Source organism: Macrobrachium rosenbergii, chromosome 3, assembly GCF_040412425.1.
Source record: "Macrobrachium rosenbergii isolate ZJJX-2024 chromosome 3, ASM4041242v1, whole genome shotgun sequence".
NCBI lineage: Eukaryota > Metazoa > Arthropoda > Malacostraca > Decapoda > Palaemonidae > Macrobrachium > Macrobrachium rosenbergii.
In genome coordinates, this window is record NC_089743.1 from 87904499 (window position 1) to 87927265 (window position 22767).

At 41.3% G+C, this 22767-nt stretch overlaps 1 protein-coding gene across 9 annotated transcripts in view; it reads left to right on the forward strand.

The window, feature by feature from the left end:
• Positions 1 to 22767, forward strand: part of LOC136826851 (uncharacterized) — a 39936-nt gene that overhangs the window by 12085 nt on the left and 5084 nt on the right. For 8 of the 9 annotated variants that reach the window (XM_067084366.1, XM_067084350.1, XM_067084356.1 and 5 more), the window contains exon 3: positions 406 to 450. The exons of the other annotated variant lie outside the window; for it this stretch is intronic. In XM_067084366.1, the coding sequence (XP_066940467.1) occupies positions 406 to 450 (45 nt within the window). The remainder of the gene's footprint in view (positions 1 to 405; positions 451 to 22767) is intronic. 9 annotated transcript variants of the gene reach the window in all.

Below are 22767 nucleotides of genomic sequence, written 5' to 3' on the forward strand. Positions count from 1 at the left end.
ATTAAGATGAGCTGTTTTATGCACAGCATAAGTGGGACAAGAAGAAACAGTGGGTGACAGATTTAGAGATATATAGAAGTGATGAAAAGGTTAACACAGGTGAAAGGATGGATCATGAGATGGTTTGGTCGTACGGAGAGGAAGACTGAGTTGGTGCATGAATGGCAAATTCTGTAAGGGGAGTTCAGCGTGCTGCTGAGGACTCTTCTGTGCCTGAGTCTAAAGCATTTAATGCTGTGTTGTTGCATTCTCTGCACACAATTCCGTTAGGTGGAATCGCTTGATATATATATATATATATATATATATATATATATATATATATATATATATATATATATATATATATGTAACTTTTGTGTATATTTATACCAACGCTAATGCCAGTTCACACTTCATTTTCAGGTGCCAGTAGCAGTGGCCTCAGCGACCCTGCCACGATCGAAGAAAGTAAGTGTACTCGACTTGATCTTGTTTGGAGTTTGTGGGTTTGGAAATACTGAAGATTGGTTTACTAAGAATTCGATAACCTGTCCGTCAGTGTTGTTCAAACAAGATGGAAGGAACTGTTCTTTGTTATGGTAGAATCTCTCTCTCTCTCTCTCTCTCTCTCTCTCTCTCTCTCTCTCTCTCTCTCTGAGCATGTTAGCTTGCACGACTCACAAGTACCCTCGCTCAATCCCAAAAACCACAGGGGGCAGAATGGTATGGGCTCGTTCCTGATATTCGCCTTCTTCTTGTCTCGTACAGGAATACGGTAAAGGTATTGCATATCTTATAATAAATGTAATTGTTTTTGTTAAATATAGTTTCACATGTTTTCCTTAGGGTAATTCAGTCTCCAGTAAAACATAGGTGCAAGTTGAAGAGTATTGCATTTATCTCCATGAGAAAATACGTGCTTGATGGATTTCTCTTCTCTTCTCTTTCTCTCTCTCTTCTTCTTCTCTCTCTCTCTCTCTCTCTTCTCTGTATATGTATATATATATATATATATATATATATATATATATATATATATATATATATATATAAATTTCTGACTATTCCGATCAGAACCCAGGTCTTTCAGTTGAAAGACCTGAGTTCGATCCTGATGAGTCAGAAATTATTTCTATTCCACACGTGATTGTGTATTGATTATTTCAATATATATACACATATATATACATATATACATTATATATATATATATATATATATATATATATAGAGAGAGAGAGAGAGAGAGAGAGAGAGAGAGAGAGAGAGAGAGAGAGAGAGAGAGAGATTTTGTAATCTCCATCATGGATGTGTTTTCTCGTGAAGGAGGTAACTGAAATTCCTCGCAAACTTGGAGCCGTTGAAGCGTGACGGTGCCATTGAGGCGTTCCACGAAGAGTGGCCGTAGCTGGGTTCTGATGCGTCATTTCTTCCGAAAACTACTGGTCCATGTCCAAGAATTTTCAAAAAGGGACTTCGGGCAACCGGAAGAGGAACGTATAATAAGCCCGCAATTTTCGGGAATTTGGATGCAGAGAAACTTCTCCTTCCGTTGAGTTTGGTCGGTTTGGTTTTTGTCGTAGAGTTTTTTGTTTACTTCTTATTTTTGTTTAATTTCTAAGACCCTCTGCCAGTAACGATGGCAGCCTAGTCCTCCTCTTTACTAGAAAGAGGAAAGAGGGAAAGGGCTTAACGCTTAACAACGAAAAAAAGGAAGAGATAGATCTTTCTGCCTCTTGAATAAAGGCAAGACAAAGAGGAAGACGTAGCCTTGAAATCTTAATCTGCGGTCGTAAAAGACCGGCTTTAAAGTTTAATACATTACTTTCGTGTCCGTGAATGCATCTGGACGTCGAGCTAACGCCAGTGAGGAGATACAAAAGTTGTAGGAAAGTGAGAAGCCTCAGATGGGTGAAAGTGGGTTGGGAAGACCGCGTATGGCAGCTGACTGCACCCGGATGTGCAGTACCATGGGTATTGTTGGATGTTATCGTATCATTAACCTGCCCTTGCACCAGCACGGGCTCTTGTTGGGGTTGGACATCGATAAAACACACACACACACACTTCAACGCACAATCACGCGTATAGAACAGAAATAAGTTTCTGACTCACAACAATTTTAGACCCAGGTTTGTGTGGTTCAGTTGGTAACGCCATTGCCTTTCAGTTGGAAGGCCTGGGTTCGATACCAATGTGAGTCAGATTCATATATACTCGTATATTTTGCTTTTACCACGAGTTCTTCGTTGCAGGGGTGGGTAGAGCTCTCGGCTAGCACGCTGTTGGCCTGGTGTCTGACCACTCTCCGAGCTGACCAGTGAAATTATTAGAGGAATTTATTTTCTGGTGATAGAAACTAATTTCGCCATAATGTGTCGGATTCCACAATAAGCTGTAGGTCCTGTTGCTAGGTAACCAGTTGGTTTGTAAAGTCACCAATTCGCGCCAGGATAGTGTTTCGCGGCGCCATTAATTAAGTCTCCGCTGAGCTTGTTTTCTTTGGTGACTTCCGTTTTCTTCAAGCTAAATTAGTCACGCCTAAAACGTGCCAGGTCACGCATTTAATCATTTTTACTTTATGGTATTTATACGAATGTCACACATTGTGTATCACATGTTTCTTCATTCTACAGGCATCAAGACTGTATCTATTTGTGTCTCTGTATGTTGGATTGTAATTGCATCGCTTCACATATTATTGTTTATTGTTTCGACCTCAGGTCACAGTCAATTCATTGTCTCTCACGGTTGGCGTCAGTCGGCCGCAATATAAGCCGCCTGGATCTGTAATAAATCAGCAGTAACCTTTACCTGCTCGTTTCTTTGACACCTTACAGTGGTGACCCGGAGTATCCTGGAGCCGTTAGCGGACTCACACGGCACTCAGTCTTGGCTCCAGGATTTCTCAAAAACGCCTTAGCGGCCTAAACACGCAGCGCTGTAACCAGCGTTTGAGCGTGCTGACTTCCGCCGGCGCCCACCAGCGCCACTAGCGGAACCACACGGCGCACGAAAGTGCGTACTGACGCCAGTATCCTACTCCAGTAAGGGTCAAGAGCGAGCATGGACGCGGATATCCTCCTTCATGCAGTTAAACGCGGACCCCGACTCCTGGAGGTTACCTACCTCCCACGCAGCGCCTCGCCCGCCCGCATCGGCCCTCTCCGCAACTCCACACCAGCGCCCCGAACACCGCGCCGGGCAACACAATCGCGGGCCGCCTCACCCTAAAGCTGCCGCCGTTTCGAGGGCAACCGATCGAGGTGGCTGCGCAGGGTGGAGAGCCACTTCAGAATCGCGGACCTCACGGACGAAAATCTCTACAGGCCGACAGTGCTCAACGCCCTTCCGGGAGGACGGTACAACAAACTCATCTCGCGTACCAAACACTCCACCCTCACATACAGCACCACAAAAAGTTCCTCCTCGGCTTGCTCCTGCCCATCGCCGAGCGGGCCGCCTGCGCTATCGACCTTTAAATAATCCACGCCACGACCTCGAACCAAGAGACGCTTGGGGCATGGTCGAGATCTCCCCTGTCAACACCAGTCTCGAATGGTACGAACAAGCGGCAGGAGATAAGCTTCAGAAATTTTCCTTCGCCAACTCCTCCCGGAAGTACGCAACCAGATCGCGCACCTCTACACCATGCCTGTCGAGGACCTCATAGAGGCGGCATAACACCTCACAGACTCATTCCAAGGCTTCACAGCGGTAAAATCTGCCACTCAGCCGGTCAGCCTCCGCCCAGCCTGAAGAGGACATAGAGCAGCCCGCCAACGCCATCGCCAACAGACGCCCACCAACCACAGTAGACGGACGGTCCCCGGCTTCTGTCGCTATCAAAGTGGTTCGGAAAGGACGCCCAAACTGCCTGCCGCCCCTGCTCCGCTCAACCGCTCAAAAACGGGGGCGGCGGCCAGCAGGACAGGCCGCCATGGCAGCCGAAGAACCCAGGGCCTCAAAAACAGTAGGTTTTTACGTCCGCGACACCGCTCCGCAGGATGATGCTGGTCGACACAGGAGCCTTCAAGTCGGCCTCCCAGCATCCAGAGAGGACCGCACCAGACACCAGACCCGGCCGCCTTTTCCTGACGGCCGCCAACGGAACCCCCATCCTCTCCTACGGCACCAGGCCCTGTCGATCTCCATCCTTGGCCAGAGTTACCTGGGACTTCATCGCCGCGACGTGAAACCCCACTCCTGAGGGCGATTTTCCTGGCGCACTTCGGCCTGCTTGTCGACGTGGGGCGCCGCGCCTCGATACCGACTCCGACCTGCCGGTCTCTCCCCGTTAACGGCGGGACCCAGACCCACCATCAGCGCCCGCCGCCCCCCACCAGTACGCACACCTTCTGTCGGAGTTCCTGAGGTGTTTAAGCCCGAGCCGCCTAAGTCCCGGGCCCCAGCCAAACACGGCATATACCACCATATAGTGACTAAAGGGCCCCGGACACATGCGGTTCCGCAGGCTTCCCCTCAGCGCGTCAGGAGGTGAAAAAACATCAGCGGAGATGGAACGGATGGGCATCTGCAGGAAAGCCTCCAGTCCATGGGCCTCCCCTCCACATGGTGCAGAAACCGACGGCTCCTGGAGACCTGCGGCGACTACAGACGGCTCAACATTGCAACGGAGCCCACCACTACCTCTGCCCAATATGCAAGACCTTACGGCCTCCTTTCACGGGCCAAAATATTCACTAAATTGGACCTTCTTAAATCTTATTTTCAGGTACCTGTTGCACCAGAGACATACCAAAGACAGCCATCATCACGCCCTTCGGATCCTATGTGTTCGCTTTCTCACCTTTCGGGCTGAGGAACGCCAAATACCTTCCAGCGGCTCATGGACAGCATCCTGGGGACTTAAAATTTCCACGCCTGCTACGACGACATTCTCATATTTTCCAGGTCTCACAGCGAACACCAAAGGCACATCAAAGCAGTCCTCCAGCGCTCAAGAAAACGGCCTCGTCGTCCGCTTTTGACAAGTGTACATTCGGCGCCCAGAAAGCAGAGTTCTGGGTCACGAGGTATCTCCGACAGGCGCCCGCCTCTTACATCGAAAGTGGCAGCCGTGAGCAAAGTTCCTGACACCCACCTCCATCAAGGCCAGGAGTTCCTTGAATGGTAAACTTCTGCAGGCGGCCATCCCCGGGATCGCGCACACCACGGCCCCCTGACGGAAGTCCTAAAAGGTCAACCAAGTCCCTGTCTTGGGGACCCAGCCAGCAGCAGGCCTTTTCCCGGACGAAGGCGCTCACCAAGGCAACCGCCTTGGCACACCAGATCCCAAGGCTCCTCCAGCTGACGACAGACGCCAGTAACGTTGCCTGCGGTGCTGTTCTGGAGCAAATCATCAACGGGCGCCCCAGCCCATCGCCTTCTTCAGCAAGAAGTTCAATCCGCAGAGTCCCGGCACAGCACCTTCGGACAGGGAACTCTGCGCTGACAAAACCGCTGCAGTTCGGCACTTCCAAGTTCCTCCTGGAGGGGACGCCTTCACAATCTTCACAGACCACCAGCCACTGGTTCACGCTTTCCAAAGCAAGGGGGACGATGGTCTTCCAGACAGCAGCGCCACCTCTCAGCCATAGCCGAATTTACCTGTTCCGTCAGGTACCTCCCGGCAAGAAAATCCCCTCAGCAGACGCCCTCCAGAGTCGAGTTGAACGCAGTGCAGCTGGGTGTAGATTACCAGGACCTTGCCAGAGAACAGGCCGCTGACCCAGAAACCCCAGCATACCGCACCGCCATCACATCCCTCGCGGCGGGACGTGACCCTCGCCCCGGAGGCCCCCAGTCTGCTCTGTGACATCAGCACAGGCCAGCCCCGCCTTTGGTTCCAGCCTCACGCCGCCGCCAGGTATTTGACATCATCCACGGCCTCTCACACCCTCCGGTGACCACGCCAAACTGCTTTCAAAAAGTTCGTCTGCACGGGGTGCAAAAGGACGCCACAGCCTGGGCAAAACAGTGCCTGCAGTGCCAGACCAGTAAGGTGGGTCGTCACACGCAGTCGGGGTAGGCGAGTTCCCACAGCCAGGCGCCGCCGCCACATCCACATCGACGCCGTCGGGCCCTTCCCATCAGGCGGATCCAGATACTTCTCACGGTGGTAGACCGTTTCACCCAGGTGGCCCGGCCCACGCCCATGCAAGAAGCCACCGCCAGCGCGTGCGCCGAGGCCCCGCTCTCCAGTTGGGTTAGCCGCTTCCGCGCCCCGGACCACATCACAACCGACAGGGGCCCCGCTTCTCTCCGAGCTGTGGTCTGCCCCTGGCTCAACTGCTGGGAACCACGCACCACACCACCAGCGATAACCCAGCGCCAACGGCCTGGTTGAACGGTTCCACAGGTCCCAAAGTCATCCTCATGGCCCGCTGCACCGCTGAGGACTGGAAACATCAGCTGCCGTGGGTCCTCCTCGGGTGAGGACCGCCCCAGAGCCGACGGCACCCCATCCGCAGCTGAACAAACCTATGGGGAACCCCTCGTGGTGCCGGGGAGAGCTCGTGACGGATGGTCGCCACTCCCATCTCTGCAGAGGCTCCGCGACGTGGCGGCAAGTTCGCCTTGCAGGCGCCATACATCGGCAGAGCACCACCAGTGCCGCCACAGCTGTCATCCGCCACCCACGCTTCGCCAGAGCCGACGCCGTCCGTCCACCACTAACTGCCCTTACAGGGGACCCTTCGCGTGCTGAACGGAACAGCAAGGCGCCCGCTGGCACTTCCAGGCAGGAACGACTGGGTTTCAGACCGGCTTTAAAGCCCGCCTTCCTCGTCGGAGAGTCCCGCAGCGCCGCAGCACCCTTCCGCCCAAACGCACCCAGCACGCCCTCACCACCGCAGGCGCCCGCCCAGGAAGGGACCGCCAAAACAGCAGCCTCACAGGCGGAGGCCCCTCAGTTATCCTCAAGGAGCCGCGGCACCCTCTGGCCCCCACCAGGTACAGGGGGATTAATCAGACGCGCCCTCGTCTTGGGGGAGTATTTGTAAAGTCACCAATTGGCGCCAGGATAGTGTTTATCGCGGGCGCGATTAATTAAGTCTCCGCTGAGCTTGTTTTCTTGGTGACTTCCCCATTTTCAAGCTAAATTAGTCACGCCAAAACGTGCCAGGTCACGATTTTAATCATTTTTACTTATGGTATTTATATCTGAATGTCACACATTGTGTATCACATGTTTCTTCATTCACAGGCATCAAGACTGTATCTATATTGTGTCTCTGTATGTTTCCCGTATTGTAATTTGTACTACTTCACTGCATATTATTGTTTATTGTTTCGACCTCAGGTCACAGTCAATTCCATTGTCTCTCACGGCGGCGCCAGCCTGGCCGCAAACTGCCCTGGATCTGTAATAAATCAGCAGTAACCTTTACCTGCTCGTTTCTTTGACACCTTGCAGCTTCTTAGCCACGTAAAATAAATCTAATCCTTCGGGCCAGCCCTAGGAGAGCTGTTAATCGGCTCAGTGGTCTGCTTAAACTAAGAAATACTCAACTTGCTTTTACCAGACATGTATTGACTTGTAACAGGTACAAAAATCTCTTAACCTGTTTGTTTCTTCACATTTTCTGGACACGCTTGTCACTGCAAAGCTTTAAATTCAAAACAGTAGTCAAACTTTAATATCACTGTAATCCAATGCGCGGTTCAGATTCCCCACTGAAATTGAACACTGTGAGGACTTAAAAATATACCTGTTTAAACCAGACCACTGAGCTGATTAACAGCTCTCCCAGAGAGGGCTGGCCTGAAGGATTAGACTTATTTTAAGGACGTGGCTGAGAACCAATTGGTTACATAGCAACGGACCTGCAGCTTATTGTGGAACCTAACCACATGATACCGTGAAAATGAATTTCTATCACCAAAATAAATTCTCTAATTCTTCATTATGCCGGCGGAGAATCGAAACGCGCCCAGCAAAGTACAGCATTTGTATGGTCGAATGCCCCAGTCTTGAGGATTTAAAGTTCGATGCCTCTGAAAATCGGGTGGGGATGGCGGGTACATTCACCAACATCCTCGAGGAGGATGATGTGATGATGCAAGTGGCATTTTTAAATATATTTTAGAAGCTGGAGTTTTACATAAGATAGAATTTTATTTCCTGTAAGTTTTAATTTTATATAAATATACACCGTGCAGTCCTTTAATTAACATCGGCGTCAGTGACCATAGAAGTCGCGGCGCCTGATAACTTAAAATCATTCATTCATTCTTCATTCGATCTTCATTTCGGATTCAAGGCTTTGTAGTGGCAGGATTATCCCAAAAGCTTAAATAGCTCGAGAAGTTAAAGAGGTCATTATGGCTGTTATCAGTGTGCACACACACAAATACACACACCTTTTACCCCAGATGGTTCTCAGCCTTTTAGTCGTGGGATGAGAAAAAGTTTGGTGAGGAGAAACATTTGGGATGAGGTTTCTGCCCACGTGTCATTCTTCACCCTGGATGAGCCTACCAAAAACCGAATAACTACCAGCGCATAATTCAATTCCTCTGATGCTCGGAGATGGAACTCGGGCATAACAGGACCTCGGTTTGAGAAGAATATCATTCCGGTTCCACATTGTATATATCTGCTGGAGATATATATATATATATATATATATATATATAATATATATATATATACTGTATATATATATATATAATGTCTTGTTTGTAAATTTCATCGTTATTTTCAGTATTTCCCGTCTAAGAAAGGAGGAAAATTACATCAGATATCTTAACAGAATGTTTGCTGTAATATCAAATAGAGATTAAAGTAGAGGACATAAATACAGCCAATTATATATATACATATATATATACATATATATATATATATATAGATAGTATATATATATATATATATATATATATATATATATATATATATATATATATATATATATATATACATACATATGCACATTAAGCTTTTAGATTCCTTCACGAAATTCCTCTTAGGTATCTGAAATGTAAGACCAGTATTTCCTAGCCAGGAAATACTGAGGACGTGGGATTTTCGACAAACATTTAAATCTTGGGCTTGAGAACCACGCAGTGTATTGGTAAAAACCAAAAGAAAACCAGAATGGCGACCCTCGAGACGAAGATTTCAATAGTTCTGCTTATGATCAACTAAATTTGCACAGTTTAAAATGGCCGACTCTGCATCTCAGTGTTATAAAACAACAAGTTTCAACTTTTATCACTGGGCATCTTTTTTTTTATAAAAAACTGCAAGATTTAAATGTTTGTCTCGTAAGAGAATTCCAATATATTCCCAACGCAAGGGAGGAAGTCTTCTCATGGACTTTTGATATGTTGCAATGCAGGGATCTCTAACAGCCATGTGTAGCCAAGTTTCAGTATTATCTAATGTTTAACTAAAGAGCTCACATTTTTCCCCTAACGTCCGCTGTGTATTAAATGTTTGACCATTCCTGATCATGCTCACCTGTGTGGAAACATCATTCATTTTAATTGAAACGCATGGAACGCTGTTACCTTCATTATCTTGTTTAATAAGAAGCCTATAGTTTTTCTTTCACTGAATATTTGGACCCTCTTTGTCTTTTTCTTACCGGGATTTGTTTTCTTTTAAAGCAAAATGATTATTTACAAAATTTTTTTTTGCTGTAATAATTCTTGTCAAAAATAAATATTTTAAATAGTCCGACAAAATATTGTATGTATAATTTTTATACAGCTTTAATAAAATGTTGTTCTTCTTCTTGAAAATACATTTGCTGACGACAGAGTGGGACGAATATGATGCAACGGAAACAGCATGTAAATAAAATACAGCAATGAGATCAATTGGTCAAAAGAAAATGTAAATTTTTTTCATTATTAAGATCACAAATTTTGGTCTTCAGCTTTACTCTTTCTGAGCTTGGAATGATCTTTAGCGGTAAATCTCTCTAAATCTCTCTCTCTCTCTCTCCTCTCTCATCTCTGCCTCTCATTGTTTTGTTTACCTTAGAAATCAGCTAATCTCTACCTTTCAGTAGGAGTCTTATCCCTGATTATGCAATTATTTATTTGGGGAAATCACGTATCTGAACAGAGAAAGATTTTTACACAACTTGAGTGAGATTTCTGAATCATAGAAATAGTATGTTTTGGAAAAGATTCCCATTTCAAAATTTCAGCATCATTTTAAGAAAAATCTTGTAAAGTTAACCTGGTTGTGACTCTTTCATAAACTTATAGACATAATATACAGGTAACTAGAATAGAAATATTTATATATGCATTCAATTCTTCCTATCTGGCGCTTTAGTATGGTATTAGGTTTTAGCCCTGTTGCAATTTGTATCTTGGTCTGTGTGTGTTCGTCGGACGACCTTTGTTGCAGGACATCTCCTGGAAAAGCCAAAATTTTGGAGTGTAGCTCTCTGGGTGCTTAGGACAGATTAAATTTTACTTTATTGTATTTTATTCTATTGATTGTCGTGGGAACTCGTTTAATATCACCCCCGCCCCCACTTTTAGTCACATGTCAATCTTGAGGTCTTCGCCTCCCACGCGGCTTCTTACTGACATAGACCCTATGACTTAAGATTTATGTTTCAATTAAAATACACTGGGCAATAATACTTATTTCAGTCCGACATTTGGAATAGGAATTGTTTCAATAACTTATTTATTTTGTCAATAAAATTGACTACTATCATTAAAAAAATTTCCATGTTCAATAGTTATTCTAATAAAATCCGGAAAAATATTTCCTATTATCTAATGTTTTTTATTTCGATTTATTTTCTTGCTGAAATTCTGCTAGTAAAATGACCTATTTTAATAAAAGAACATAAATAGCTTTGGCATAAATGATCTCTGGATTACTTTGATAAAATGGCGTATCTTGGAAACTTCTTTGTTTCGAATGTACTATGAAACAAATATAGTTGTCAGTTACTATATGAGTTTTAGTAATATCGTATATAATACAAGTGTCATATGACGTAAACTATTTTTTCCCCGGTTTATCGTTCGGTTAAAATATAGCGCAATTATAGTGTATATTAGATATTTTATTCTAGTTATTAGTTACTCCATAATTTTAGAATTTTTTAGTCCTTGAGCGGCATTTAACCATTTTACATTTATGTGTCAGATTAAGTTAAGGTGTAATTCTTCGGTTAGCCTTTCGAGACAGGTGTATGTTCATGCTTTTAATTTTCAATTTAATTTAAATGGTTTAAATATGAACGTTTTATTGGTATAAGATTTGTATAATTTTTTTGTTTGATACAGAATGAAATCGAACGATAAATATCGAAGAACAAGTAAATCGACGGCCATCTAATACATTTCGATAGGTCATTGTTAGTTTAAAATTGGATGTTTTTTCATGTTTTGATATAAAATTAAAAGTCCATGACATTGCACCGTTTTTAACGGATAAAACATTTAATACTGAGATTGATATATAATGCATCCACAGTGAACGTGGTTGTAAGTGTAATACGTGTACATGCTGGACTGGTATTACGTCATTTTCAACTTTTTTGTATTGAAATTAATACGTTTATTTAATGAAAAGTTGTAAATCTGTTGAAGATATGGATTAAATTGAGTAAACGTAAAAAGAAAACAGTGTATTAATTTCAAATATTTTAATGACTGGACTTACATAAAAAAACAACAAAAAGGCCTAAGTGTAAAATTAGCAAACAAACTACTAACCTATTAAAAAATAGTATTCACTATCATTTCATGCACAAACAGTTTAAGGGTTAAGTTGTCACCAAAAGAAGCGTAACTCATGTTTAAAACTTTTCATAGCTGACAAAGACAGAATTAAAATAACAGTAATAGCAGTTCACTGGGATAACAGGTGTTGGATGTTTTAACCAACATCCCTCCACTTCGTTAACATCAGGTATTTTTACCGATAAAACTGGGTCACAGGGGCTGACTACAAAGTAGTCGTTTTTCCCCTGTTCTATAAAGATTTTCGTACATTGGCCTACAATTTTTTAGTTCATTTATATAGGCTAAATGGGATCAGGATTTCACTTTCATTCGTTATGAAGCCTGAATTCGTTACAAGCAAGTAGAGTTATAAACGATGTACTGTATTAAACTCCCACATACACATTTTAAGTTTTAGGAAAGTATATATATAAACACGTCTAAGATTTCATTAAACCTGTTATCCTTCGCACCTGGCAGTTTAGCAAGATGAAAGAAGCGATGAATTGATTGCCGTTTCTAGAGAAAGGTTATTAAAATGCCGTTTTTGGTTAAGCCTTCTGTTTCTGAGACTATAACTCTGTGGCAATCAGTATCACTAGAGGAAGGTCAGCTTGTCGACATCATAATATTTGTTGATAAAAAACGGGTATAAATTCATACATGTTTGTAGATTTATCATAAACTTGATCAGGTCCCAAACAGTGTTCACTGTTTTAACTTCAGATGGTCCCTGACTCTTTCATTTTGTTGACGTCAAGGCTGCTGTAACTCAAGTCTGACAACTCCAATATCGTCGGAAAATTGGAACTGCTCTGTAAAAAGGATCTGTAATAATGTAACAGGATTCAAAAGTTCTTTAACTATTTGTGGAGATTCACCTGAACACTTCTGTAAACTTGGCTTTCCTTCTGATATCCTACTCACTATAGATGTCCCTCCTGAAAAAAAGTCTTTGTAAGGACTTTTTTCCTTCTCATATTCAACTCACTGTAGATGCTCCTCCTGAAAAAAGTCTTTGTAAGGACTTTTCCTTCTCAGATGTTCCAGCTCATTGTAGAAGTCCATCCTAAAATATAATAGGCACTTCTGATTCTCATATTCAACTCACTGTAGGAGGCCCCTCTAAAAAAAATCTTTGTAAAGGGTTTTTTCCTTCTACATAATGCTACTCACTGAGAAGGAATCCTGAAAAAAAACACTTTGTAAAACTTTTTTTTATTCTCAAATTCAACTACACTTAATTTAAATCAACCTCCTGAAAGAAAACGTCTTTGTAAAAGGACTTTTTTCCTTCTCAAAATTATTCAGAAGAGAAGCCAGTCCCCAGAAAAAATTCTCTTTGTAATAACCAAACTTTACGAGAGTGGTATGAACACACAGTCAATCAAATCTCCTGAGCAGTCCTGTGACAAAAAAAAAAATGCTTTAGCCTAATCCTGTCCAAATTCTAAAAAGAAGATGAGAAGCCTTTTGAAAATAATATTCCTATTTTGTTTCTGAACTACCTTTACATTAAAATTTATTTTGTCGTCCTTTGGATAAAAGACTAAAATTTGGTACAAACTTCTTCTCTGCCTGAATATCTTAAGAAATGGGACGAAATTAGAGAAAAAATACTCAACTACTGATCTTACTTTTAAGTAAGAAATCCTTGAAACTCCATTGCTTATTTTCTAAAATTAGAGGCAATGTTACGCACTTTAAATATTTGTAGTTTCTGATAAAGAAAGATCAATTTTGACCTTACTCACTGACTGGACTCATTTCTCTCAAGATTCTTCAATTAGAATACTTACCTGTCTGTAAAAGCATTACATATATTCTCTCCTCTCTGTAAACAAATTTCAAGATTCTTATTAGCGTTATACATATCCCTTTTCCTGTCACCAGTGGTGTTCCCCAGGGCTCTGTTCTTTCCTCCACCATCTTTCTTCTCGTCCTCAGTGATCTTCAGATTATTTCAAATTATTTTTATACGCTTTTGACATTCTTCGTTTCTCGTGATGTCTTTGGAAAAAAGCCGGATGATATATCTTGAAAACCTTCTGCCTTCATGTTGTAATTGTTAAAAACTGAATATGAGACTGTTCTGTCCGGTTTCAGGTGAAATTAAAAGTACAATTTTTCCGAGGGACCTCATTGCTACCTTCCAAATCTGGATCTAAGCAGATCTTCCAGTGTCCCTTGTAATTCTTATGCAAACACTCCTGGTGGTTTATGTTGAACTCATTTCTCGCCATCGTATGGTAGTAACAAATCTCATATAAAGTCATTTCTTCATGCAGTAGTCTTCTTAACAGAGTAGAATCAAAAGATCTCATTGTCATTAATTAACCTGCTCTTGCTGCCTCTGTTGTCTTAACAAATATAACTTTGGATATTGATCTCCAGAAGCTCATAGTTGTATGCCTCCTGCACCTTCTCGATTGTGCTGCACAATCGAGAAGGTGGTTCACAATTCCATAAATACTGTGGGCAAGTGATCAACAACAAAAACTATTTGAAAATCTTTCATGCAAAACGGCTGGCAGGAGTCTTTCAAATTACCCTTTAAGATTACCTCCAACCTTTGCAGAGCAAAATCGCAAAACAAGATGAGTTCAATAACCTCATTCTTTCATGTACTAAATCCAATTGCAACTGACAATACCCAAGGTCCACAGTCGACCAAGGCTAATGTACTTGATAAAATTAAAGGCACCTAGTTAGTAAAATGTCCCTGATATAAACAATAAAAAAAAAAATATATATCTATCTGATTTCGAACGTCTGTATTGCCGAATGCAGTGTTTCGTAACCTGATGTTAAAAACTAATCAAAATTTAATGGCTGAAAACCAACACTGCATCATTCCCACCTGACTTTTACACCAGGTAGCACGCTCGCCTGGATGAATAGCGACAACGTCATCTTCCTTCATTTTAATATTAATTTTTCATCGTACGTGTCCACTGGCCGCTTTTAAATGAAGACCTGGGTAAAACCAATTCCTGGTTTTGTCATTCACACGTCCAAAAGGTCATGCCAAAACAGAATGCGCAATTAATGATATTCGACAAGGGATCCTTGACGGGTTAACAAAATCTCAAGAACATGGTTCCATTTGTATTGACACACGCGTTGAACGGCACGGACAAATCATTAAATATTCTGGTTACATTATTTGAACGAGACTCCTTTTTTTGACATTAATTCATCTGAAATGTGTGTAGCCAGAGATGCTAAGCTACACCGTTAAAGAAATTTTTTCATCATCTTTTATAAGAATATTCCAGGTCAGACCAAAGTATTGGCTTCGTGGAGCAACTCCAATAAACGTGGGAGTGAAGATTATGCTCTTCTTAATAGATCCTCTCCTCACTACAGCTCCACATCAGTCACAAACTCCAAGGAAAACAAGGTTTAACATTGGAAGTTCGTTTTGCGTTACAGGAGGAATAGCAAAACAAAACACTTTAACTTAACGTATTTAAAAAAATACAAAACAGCCAAAGTATTATTATTATTATTATTATAAAAGGATTATTATTATTAGTAAATACTACGATACTAAGACTGATTTAAAATACAGAAAAACAATTTTTGTCAACTGGATAAATTCAAATCTATACAAACAAAAAAAAATTCTTCAATCTTATTATTTTTTTTTATTATTATTACCAAACCAACAGGCAAGACAACCAACACTAAATACAGTAACAAACAAAATCTAAAATATTTTGTTAAGGATAATTCAAAATCAAACAATATGGTGTAAAGCCCTCTCAACTCTCAACAAAAGGTCAACAACAATAAAAGAAACTGAGCAGTGTCTCTAAATAGCTTCTGTATTGATTATTAGGCTCCAATACCTGAAAAAAAAAAAAAAATTAGCAAGTCACAGACCAAATTAAGAATAAGTAAACAAATTCTACATCTTTGAATAAAATTTCAGTAGGACGTTATGTCCCTTTGTTAAGACATAGAGGATAAAATTGGTCCGAATGCGAGTTATCAGGTGTCTCAGCTTCTAGGTTATGTTCTAAAATTATTATCTGCAGCTGCATGTTCTTTCCTTGATTTGAACCTTCATTCGTTCTATAAATGTCAGAGGGCTCTGATAATCTTCAAATGCCACCAGTTTGATATCCATAATATCGCGCAGAGAGAGAGAGAGAGAGAGAGAGAGAGAGAGAGAGAGAACCTTGAAGAGACCTGATCTAGAATTAAGTGAGGTGTTATTTAAAATTCTTCCCAGTATTTTGAGTCCTCGACTGTGTTCGAACATTGTACGCGCCAGAAGCATATGGCATCGTCTCCCCACCTCCCTCCCCCTACTCATGATGCCTAGACCAATAAACCCATCGAGTCCTTCCCTGTACCCATACTCCAGAATGAAGACCTTCATTTCCCTGTCGCCTTCAGAATTTACAGTGGTGCATTTATTTGTCCAGGGATAACCTTTTATGAAAGTCGGTTGTCTTCAGTTTTTATTGGAGTTTCGTGGGCAGGGAGGCGACGAGCAGTCGCATGGATAGGCAGATGATGAATAATCTCTCGGAGCGGGTGGGCAGGCAAGTGGCGAGTTGTGATGCTAGTCGTATCTGGAAACCGTAAGACCTTCAGCCACTGCTTGTCCTTCGTGCGGCGCGAGAATTTTTACTTTGTAACTGATGTCGCTAGTTAATCGAAGCCGAAAGGTCGATAATTTGATTATTTAGTTACTGAAACACAATCTTAAGGTGGAGCTCGTTGTCGGTATTTAAAGTTTGCTGATATATGAAAGAAATCTGCCTAAAGTGTCATTTGTCTTTTAAAATTGATTTTAATCGTTGTGACATTTTGGTAAAGTTTTTTATTTCTAAATGGTGGTTTTTAAAGCTGATCGGAAGTGAGATACTGCTCCAAAGGATTGTGGAAGTGCTGATAACAACAGTCATAGCCACTTCTCCATCATTGAATGCTTCTTTTTTTACGAACATTCTGTAAAGCTTCTTATATAACCGACTTCGCCGAGGAATGTGGTTCTCGGGAAGATAGGAAAATCCTTAAACACAGGCCAGAATGAGATTTCTGACGCGTAGCAAGCAAGACAATGGAAAGTGGTGAGTCGTACAAACCCGGTGTGGCTTGATTCAAATGGCGTCTGACACTCTATACTTCATCTTATAGTTTCAAAGGAGGATTAAGGAAATTCACACATAAAAATATAGCACTATTATTAGGCTACTGTTTTCAAAGGAAAGCAGTCGACAATGTGTTTGCTCGTGTTGTCGGCCATTTTTGTCGTGTGACACGCAGATGCCAGAGCTATGTCCTGGCTATCTGAATTTAAACGTGGTTATCTAGAGAGTGGTTTTTCCCCTCAGTGGCTAACTTAAATACACATTTTTGGTCGTGTTAAATTGTGCAGCCACATTGATAAGCTAAAGTTAAGTATACCTTAGTTTAACCAGACCACTGAGCTGATTAACAGCTCCCCTAGGGCTGGCCCGAAGGGTTAGACTTATTTTATGTGGCTAAGAACCAGATGGTTGCTTAGCAACGGGACCTACGGCTTATTGTGGAATCCGAACCACATTATACCGAGAAATGAATTTCTATCACCAGAAATAAATTCCTCTAATTCTTCATTGGCCGGCCGGAGACTCGAACGCTGGCCCAGCAGAGTGCTAGCCAAGAACTATACCGACTCGTCCAACGAGGAACTACGGTGATAAGCTGTTTACAGTAATCAGCTTTTAGAGTGAGAAAAGGATAACTGTTAAAATCTTGTTTCACATGAATATTTGCTCATTTGAATATGTTTGGTATCCCGACTACAGTGCACCCATCTCATTGACCTTGAATGCCCTTAACATATTTCTCTAAACGGTCCGTATAAAAATATTTTTTAATTACGATATTCATTTGGGTGTCATTTCAAGTTAAGTTTCTGTAATTGATTACAGCGTGAGAAATAAAAACTAAAACGTAAAATTACAAGGTGAAGTTAGCCCAAGGCAAACTTGTCTGTAAAACATTGTCGGCCAAAAATAAAGCATCAGAGATGTATAAATTTTTTGTCAGCGAGCAAAACTACAGGAAATTTCCTTTCAAGGTTATGTAGTTCAATGCTATTTATGCAAGCTGTTCCTTAGATTATAATGAAAAATGTGACAAAGCTTTATGATTTTTTTTTAGATAACTTGCTATATAAATACACAATATCGTCTTGATTAGTCTGCATACATTAGTTTTCATGCTAGGATATCAATTTTTATTTAGAATTATTACAATATATTAAAAAAAGCAAAATAACAAAGATAAAATGTGAAAATGACGAATTGTAGATAGCCAAGAGAAATAAAAAAAGCATATTATTTTCGTGTACGAATCCGCCCACCCCAAAATTGAATTAATCGACATAAGACATAAGTAGTCTTTTCATTATGCAAGAGTTCGATAAGCTGCTCTTCAGTAACATATAGTTTAATTTTACTGATGCCAGCCATTCCGCAGCCAAGCATATAACCTTAATTTTTTTTATAATGTACATTATATTTATAATTATTTTCAATTCTGTGTCAGTAATTGGTTTTATTATATCATGGGGCCAAAACAAATGATCATTTTTACCTCTGCTTAATTTTTTCCCTAAATTTTTTAACATTCAGGAATTTGAATAAGTAATGCGCATAATTTACTTGATATCAGTATGATGCAAGTACAGAATTATTTTTAAACACGTAATGCGCACATGAGATATGTATAATACCATTACAAAACTATCTAAGTTTCCCGCCAATTTTGACGGCATGGTTACACCAGTGATAACAGTAACAGCTGTCATTGACAGTTACTTCCACTTTAATGCTGCTGCATTTGTGAAGACCGGAGTTTATACATTAAACTAAATTAAAAGCATATGCTTTTTTTGCAAAGTAATTTCGTGTTGCCAAGTAGCTTTCATTATTTTTCAGTTTTTACGAAGCATTTCTAGTTATCCTTTATTGGTATTTTTTTCCCCTTAAATGGTAGTCTCATATTTGGTTCTGTTTATTTGAAAGAACTTGCTGTGACACACACCCATGATAATACAGTATAGACCAGTCCTATGTTTGGTTGGAAATTATTCAATCTGAGCAACATAGACGTAACATGGGTCTAGAAATCTTAGCACATCTTTCAGAAGTCACTGACATTTTTTTCCTTAAACCTCAACGGTAGTCTCATATTTGGTTCTGTTTATTTGAAAAAACCTGCTGTGACACACACCCATGATATAATACAATATAAACCAGTCCCTTGTTTGGTTGAAAGTTATTCAATCTGAGCAACATGGACGTAACATGGGACTAGAAATCTTAACGCAACATCTTTCAGAAGTCACTTTGACATCTTTCATGATGCTAAGCCCGATGATGACTCACTTTGAACCTGCATGACCAGTTTTAACTTTGACTCATTGTGCAGTGCACACTTGTATGTAGAAGTCAGCTTCGCCCCCACCCCCACCCTCTCTCTCTCTCTCTCTCTCTCTCTCTCTCTCTCTCTCTCTCTCTCTCTCTCTCTCTCTCTCTCTCTCGCTTTTATATTGCTTGTAAACTGTTGGAATAAATCGTCTACAATGGTGAATGGACATTACTACTTATTCAGATCAAAGATTAATAAACATTAAGAATATTATTGAGAAGAGGCCATCAAGAATGCATTACTTATCCCGACTTGTCATTTGTGCTATAGTTAGCTGCCTGCTTAAGTTTGAAGCACGTGACCAAAATTAATGTGTTGTTTTTCTCCAAGGATCGACACCTTTTTATTACTACCTCTTATGTTTTCTGTTTTATCTCTGAAAGTGATCATTTTAATATTAATACTGGATGGAAAAGGGGTGCTTAGGAACAACAGTCGCCCTGGCATAACGTCAGTTTAGTGCAGCAACAAAACAGCGATGAAAATAAGTGATTAAAGAACATATGCGCATTTTCTAGGCCTTTGGAGCTGTTGCGTGAAACCTTGCAAGAAATACTTAATTTGAAATGCGCATGTTAGGCTTCATTTCTTGATAGGTATAGCACTGGGGTGGATCCCATACATTCAAACCTAGAGGGTAGAGGGGAAGAGACGTAGCTGCTCTGGAGGAAGTTGAAAGATAACGGCAGCGGAAACTAGCCGTCGAATGCATGGATGCGTAACTAATATTTATGAGGGAAACTACTTGTTCTGAAAAGATGAAAATGAAATTCAGTGAAACGAAGTACAGCCAATTTTAAGAATCAATGGAAACAAAATTAGAAATAACTGTAGGAATCGGTCAGTAGGGATGATTTCATGAGATTCTGATCACAGCTTTCGTAGTCGAAACTTGGAGACTTCTTAATTGGTATAGCAGGAAATAGACCGTGTGTGGTAAGGTCTCGGTAACCACATGGCTTATGCAGTACTAAGATGACTTATCAAGAGACTATTTTATTTCTTCTTTGAGATCAACCTCTAGAACAACAAGATGGATAAAAAGCAACAACAAATCAACAATAACTATGAAAAAATAAAAAATGCGCCGAAGTTTCTTCGGTGCAATAGAGTTTTCTGTACAGCATACGACTATAATGCTGTATGAAACTCTCAGCTATGGCCCATAAAACTCTCAGCCGCGGCTCATGAAACTTTCAGCCACGGCCCGGTGGTGGCCTGTGTTGTTGGCACCTATAGCGGTGCCAGACGCACGATCATGGCTAACTTTAACCTTAAATAAAATAAAAACTACTGAGGCTAGAGGGCTGCAATTCGGTATGTTTGATGATTGGAGGGGGATGATCAACATACCAATTTTGCAGCCCTCTAGCCTCAGTAGTTTTTAAGGTCTGAGGGCGGACAGAAAAGTGCGGACGGACAGACAAATAGCCATCTCACTAGTTTTCTTTTACAGAAAACTAAAAATCACGTAGCTTTAAAGAACGGGAGACTGAGGAAAGCCCAGGACGAAATTATATAACCATCTCGTAAAGTATATTTAATCTAAAATACAGCACGCCGATGGTCTTTCGTTGAAAGCTAAATCAAAGATTCACTGGCAACAAGAAGTCCAGTATGCTTGGGCTGAAAATTCCAAAATTTCATGGAAACCATACCATATTGAAGTCTCCGCGTTATTGTTACATTTTTGTAGTTATAACTGGCAAGTTTAAGGGAACTGTGTGATCAAATTGTAACGTGCATTCCCTGAAACACGAAATGTTGCAATCTATCGTCTTCATTACTCTTTTAGGCGACCAACCATCTTTCCACAATTATTTTTATTATATATTATATATGCAGTCAGCAGAACGGAGCAAGCAATGAATTCCTAACTAGCTACAACACCCCCGACGATCCTGCGTTTAGCCACGCGCCAAATACCTGGGATACAGCAGACCAATAAACAGGGTGAATATAAGGAGGGGAAGGGTGATTATGTGTGCGGGCTTGGAGTAAAACGGCCTGCGGGTACAGGTGCTCACACGACGCTGAAGCGACTTTGAACTGACTCATCCGTGATGATGGTGTCCCGGGCTGGCTGCTTCTCCCTCGCACGGTCCAGCCACCGGAACCAAAACAACACTTTCTCGCTACTTCGCAACATGCAGGAAGCTACCTCAGTACGCTTGCGACAGATTTGCTTGATATTTATAGATGTATTAATGGCATGTACCCTTTTTTGAAGAGTTACATTAAGATTGGTGAAGGTTTTGATAATACTGTTTACGTCCTTTGTCTTATAGGAGATCTCACGGGGTATCTGAATTGCAAATGATCGCTAAGTGTATACATATATACACAACCTTGAGCTGTGGTTAGTGGCAACGAACTTTGTAAAATATTTTATTGCCCTGTCGGCTCGAGGTGCTTTAATGGTGCTTGATATCAGATAGATAGCAGTGAGATAGGAAAAGATTTTCTTTGTCAAATGATAGGGTGTTAAATTATAAGGGAAGAAATGCTTGTGAGAATCGAAATGATAGAGTTACGAACTTGCTGTTGGTGCTGTAATCATTATGATATAAGCATTTCGTTCCATGAGTACGCCCCGTCCTATTTGCCCTTTCGGCGAGCGATTTCAGCGAGGCGTTTCCCGCCACTGTGAGAATGTGTGGAGTTTATTAACATTTTGACTTCCCGCGGGTAAAAACGGAACGAGGGATGATTCTTTTCCCTTAAATCGATTTTTTTCACATGAATAACTGTATTATAGGGAAGAGAAAAATTTGGAGACAGCTTTTGCGTTCCTCAGATTGATGTGCAAAATAAGTAACTGGGAAAAATTATTATTATCACTTCTGGGGACAGAGGGTCAGAGAGAGGTTTTGTGGTTAGTAAAGACGGGTGGAAAGGTGCTAGAAGAATCATGTGAACGACTGAAGTTGCGCACTCACCATACGCAGGCATTCTTGACGGAGGCGGAGCAGTAATAATACTTTACCGGTGATTGTATAATCGCTACCAAATTGTGGAATGATTTGTTTGAATTTTAGAAATTCTGTATTGAAGATGCCCTTGTACCATTTTCGGACTCCCTTATGACACTGCTCTGAGTGTAACGTATTAAAAATGGGATATTACATTTAAAAATTTTAGATATATTTCAGAGTTACCCGAGACTTACATTCTTACGCAGCATTTGAAACGTTATGCTTGGGGAGGTTCGTTTTAAAGGTGTCCAATGAGGTTCCTCAGCGGTTTGCGCAAACGTAATTGCAGTCACACCGCACTAGTCGAGTTAGATGCAGCGCTTTATAGCTTCAGATGGATTTTCTAACTTTTTATCTTACGGTTTATTATCTCTTCTTTCATCTGAAACTGATTTCACTTTTTTCCAGTGTTTCTTTCACTTATTTGATTTTAAATGCTACTTAAAGGATAACTTCATCTTTAGAACTTCATTAATTTGAATGTTTGTTTCAGTTCAAAGACCATTGCCCTCGCACTCTCGTGCCCTTGTCCAACTTCCTCCTGAAATTAGAGTTGTTGCTGCTTTACTTAATTTTTGCAATTGAAAATTAACAGGCTATTAATGCAATTTGCATTTTACTGTCACCGAGTTTATGCAGTGTCTCTAGGTTTAGTAACGACCGC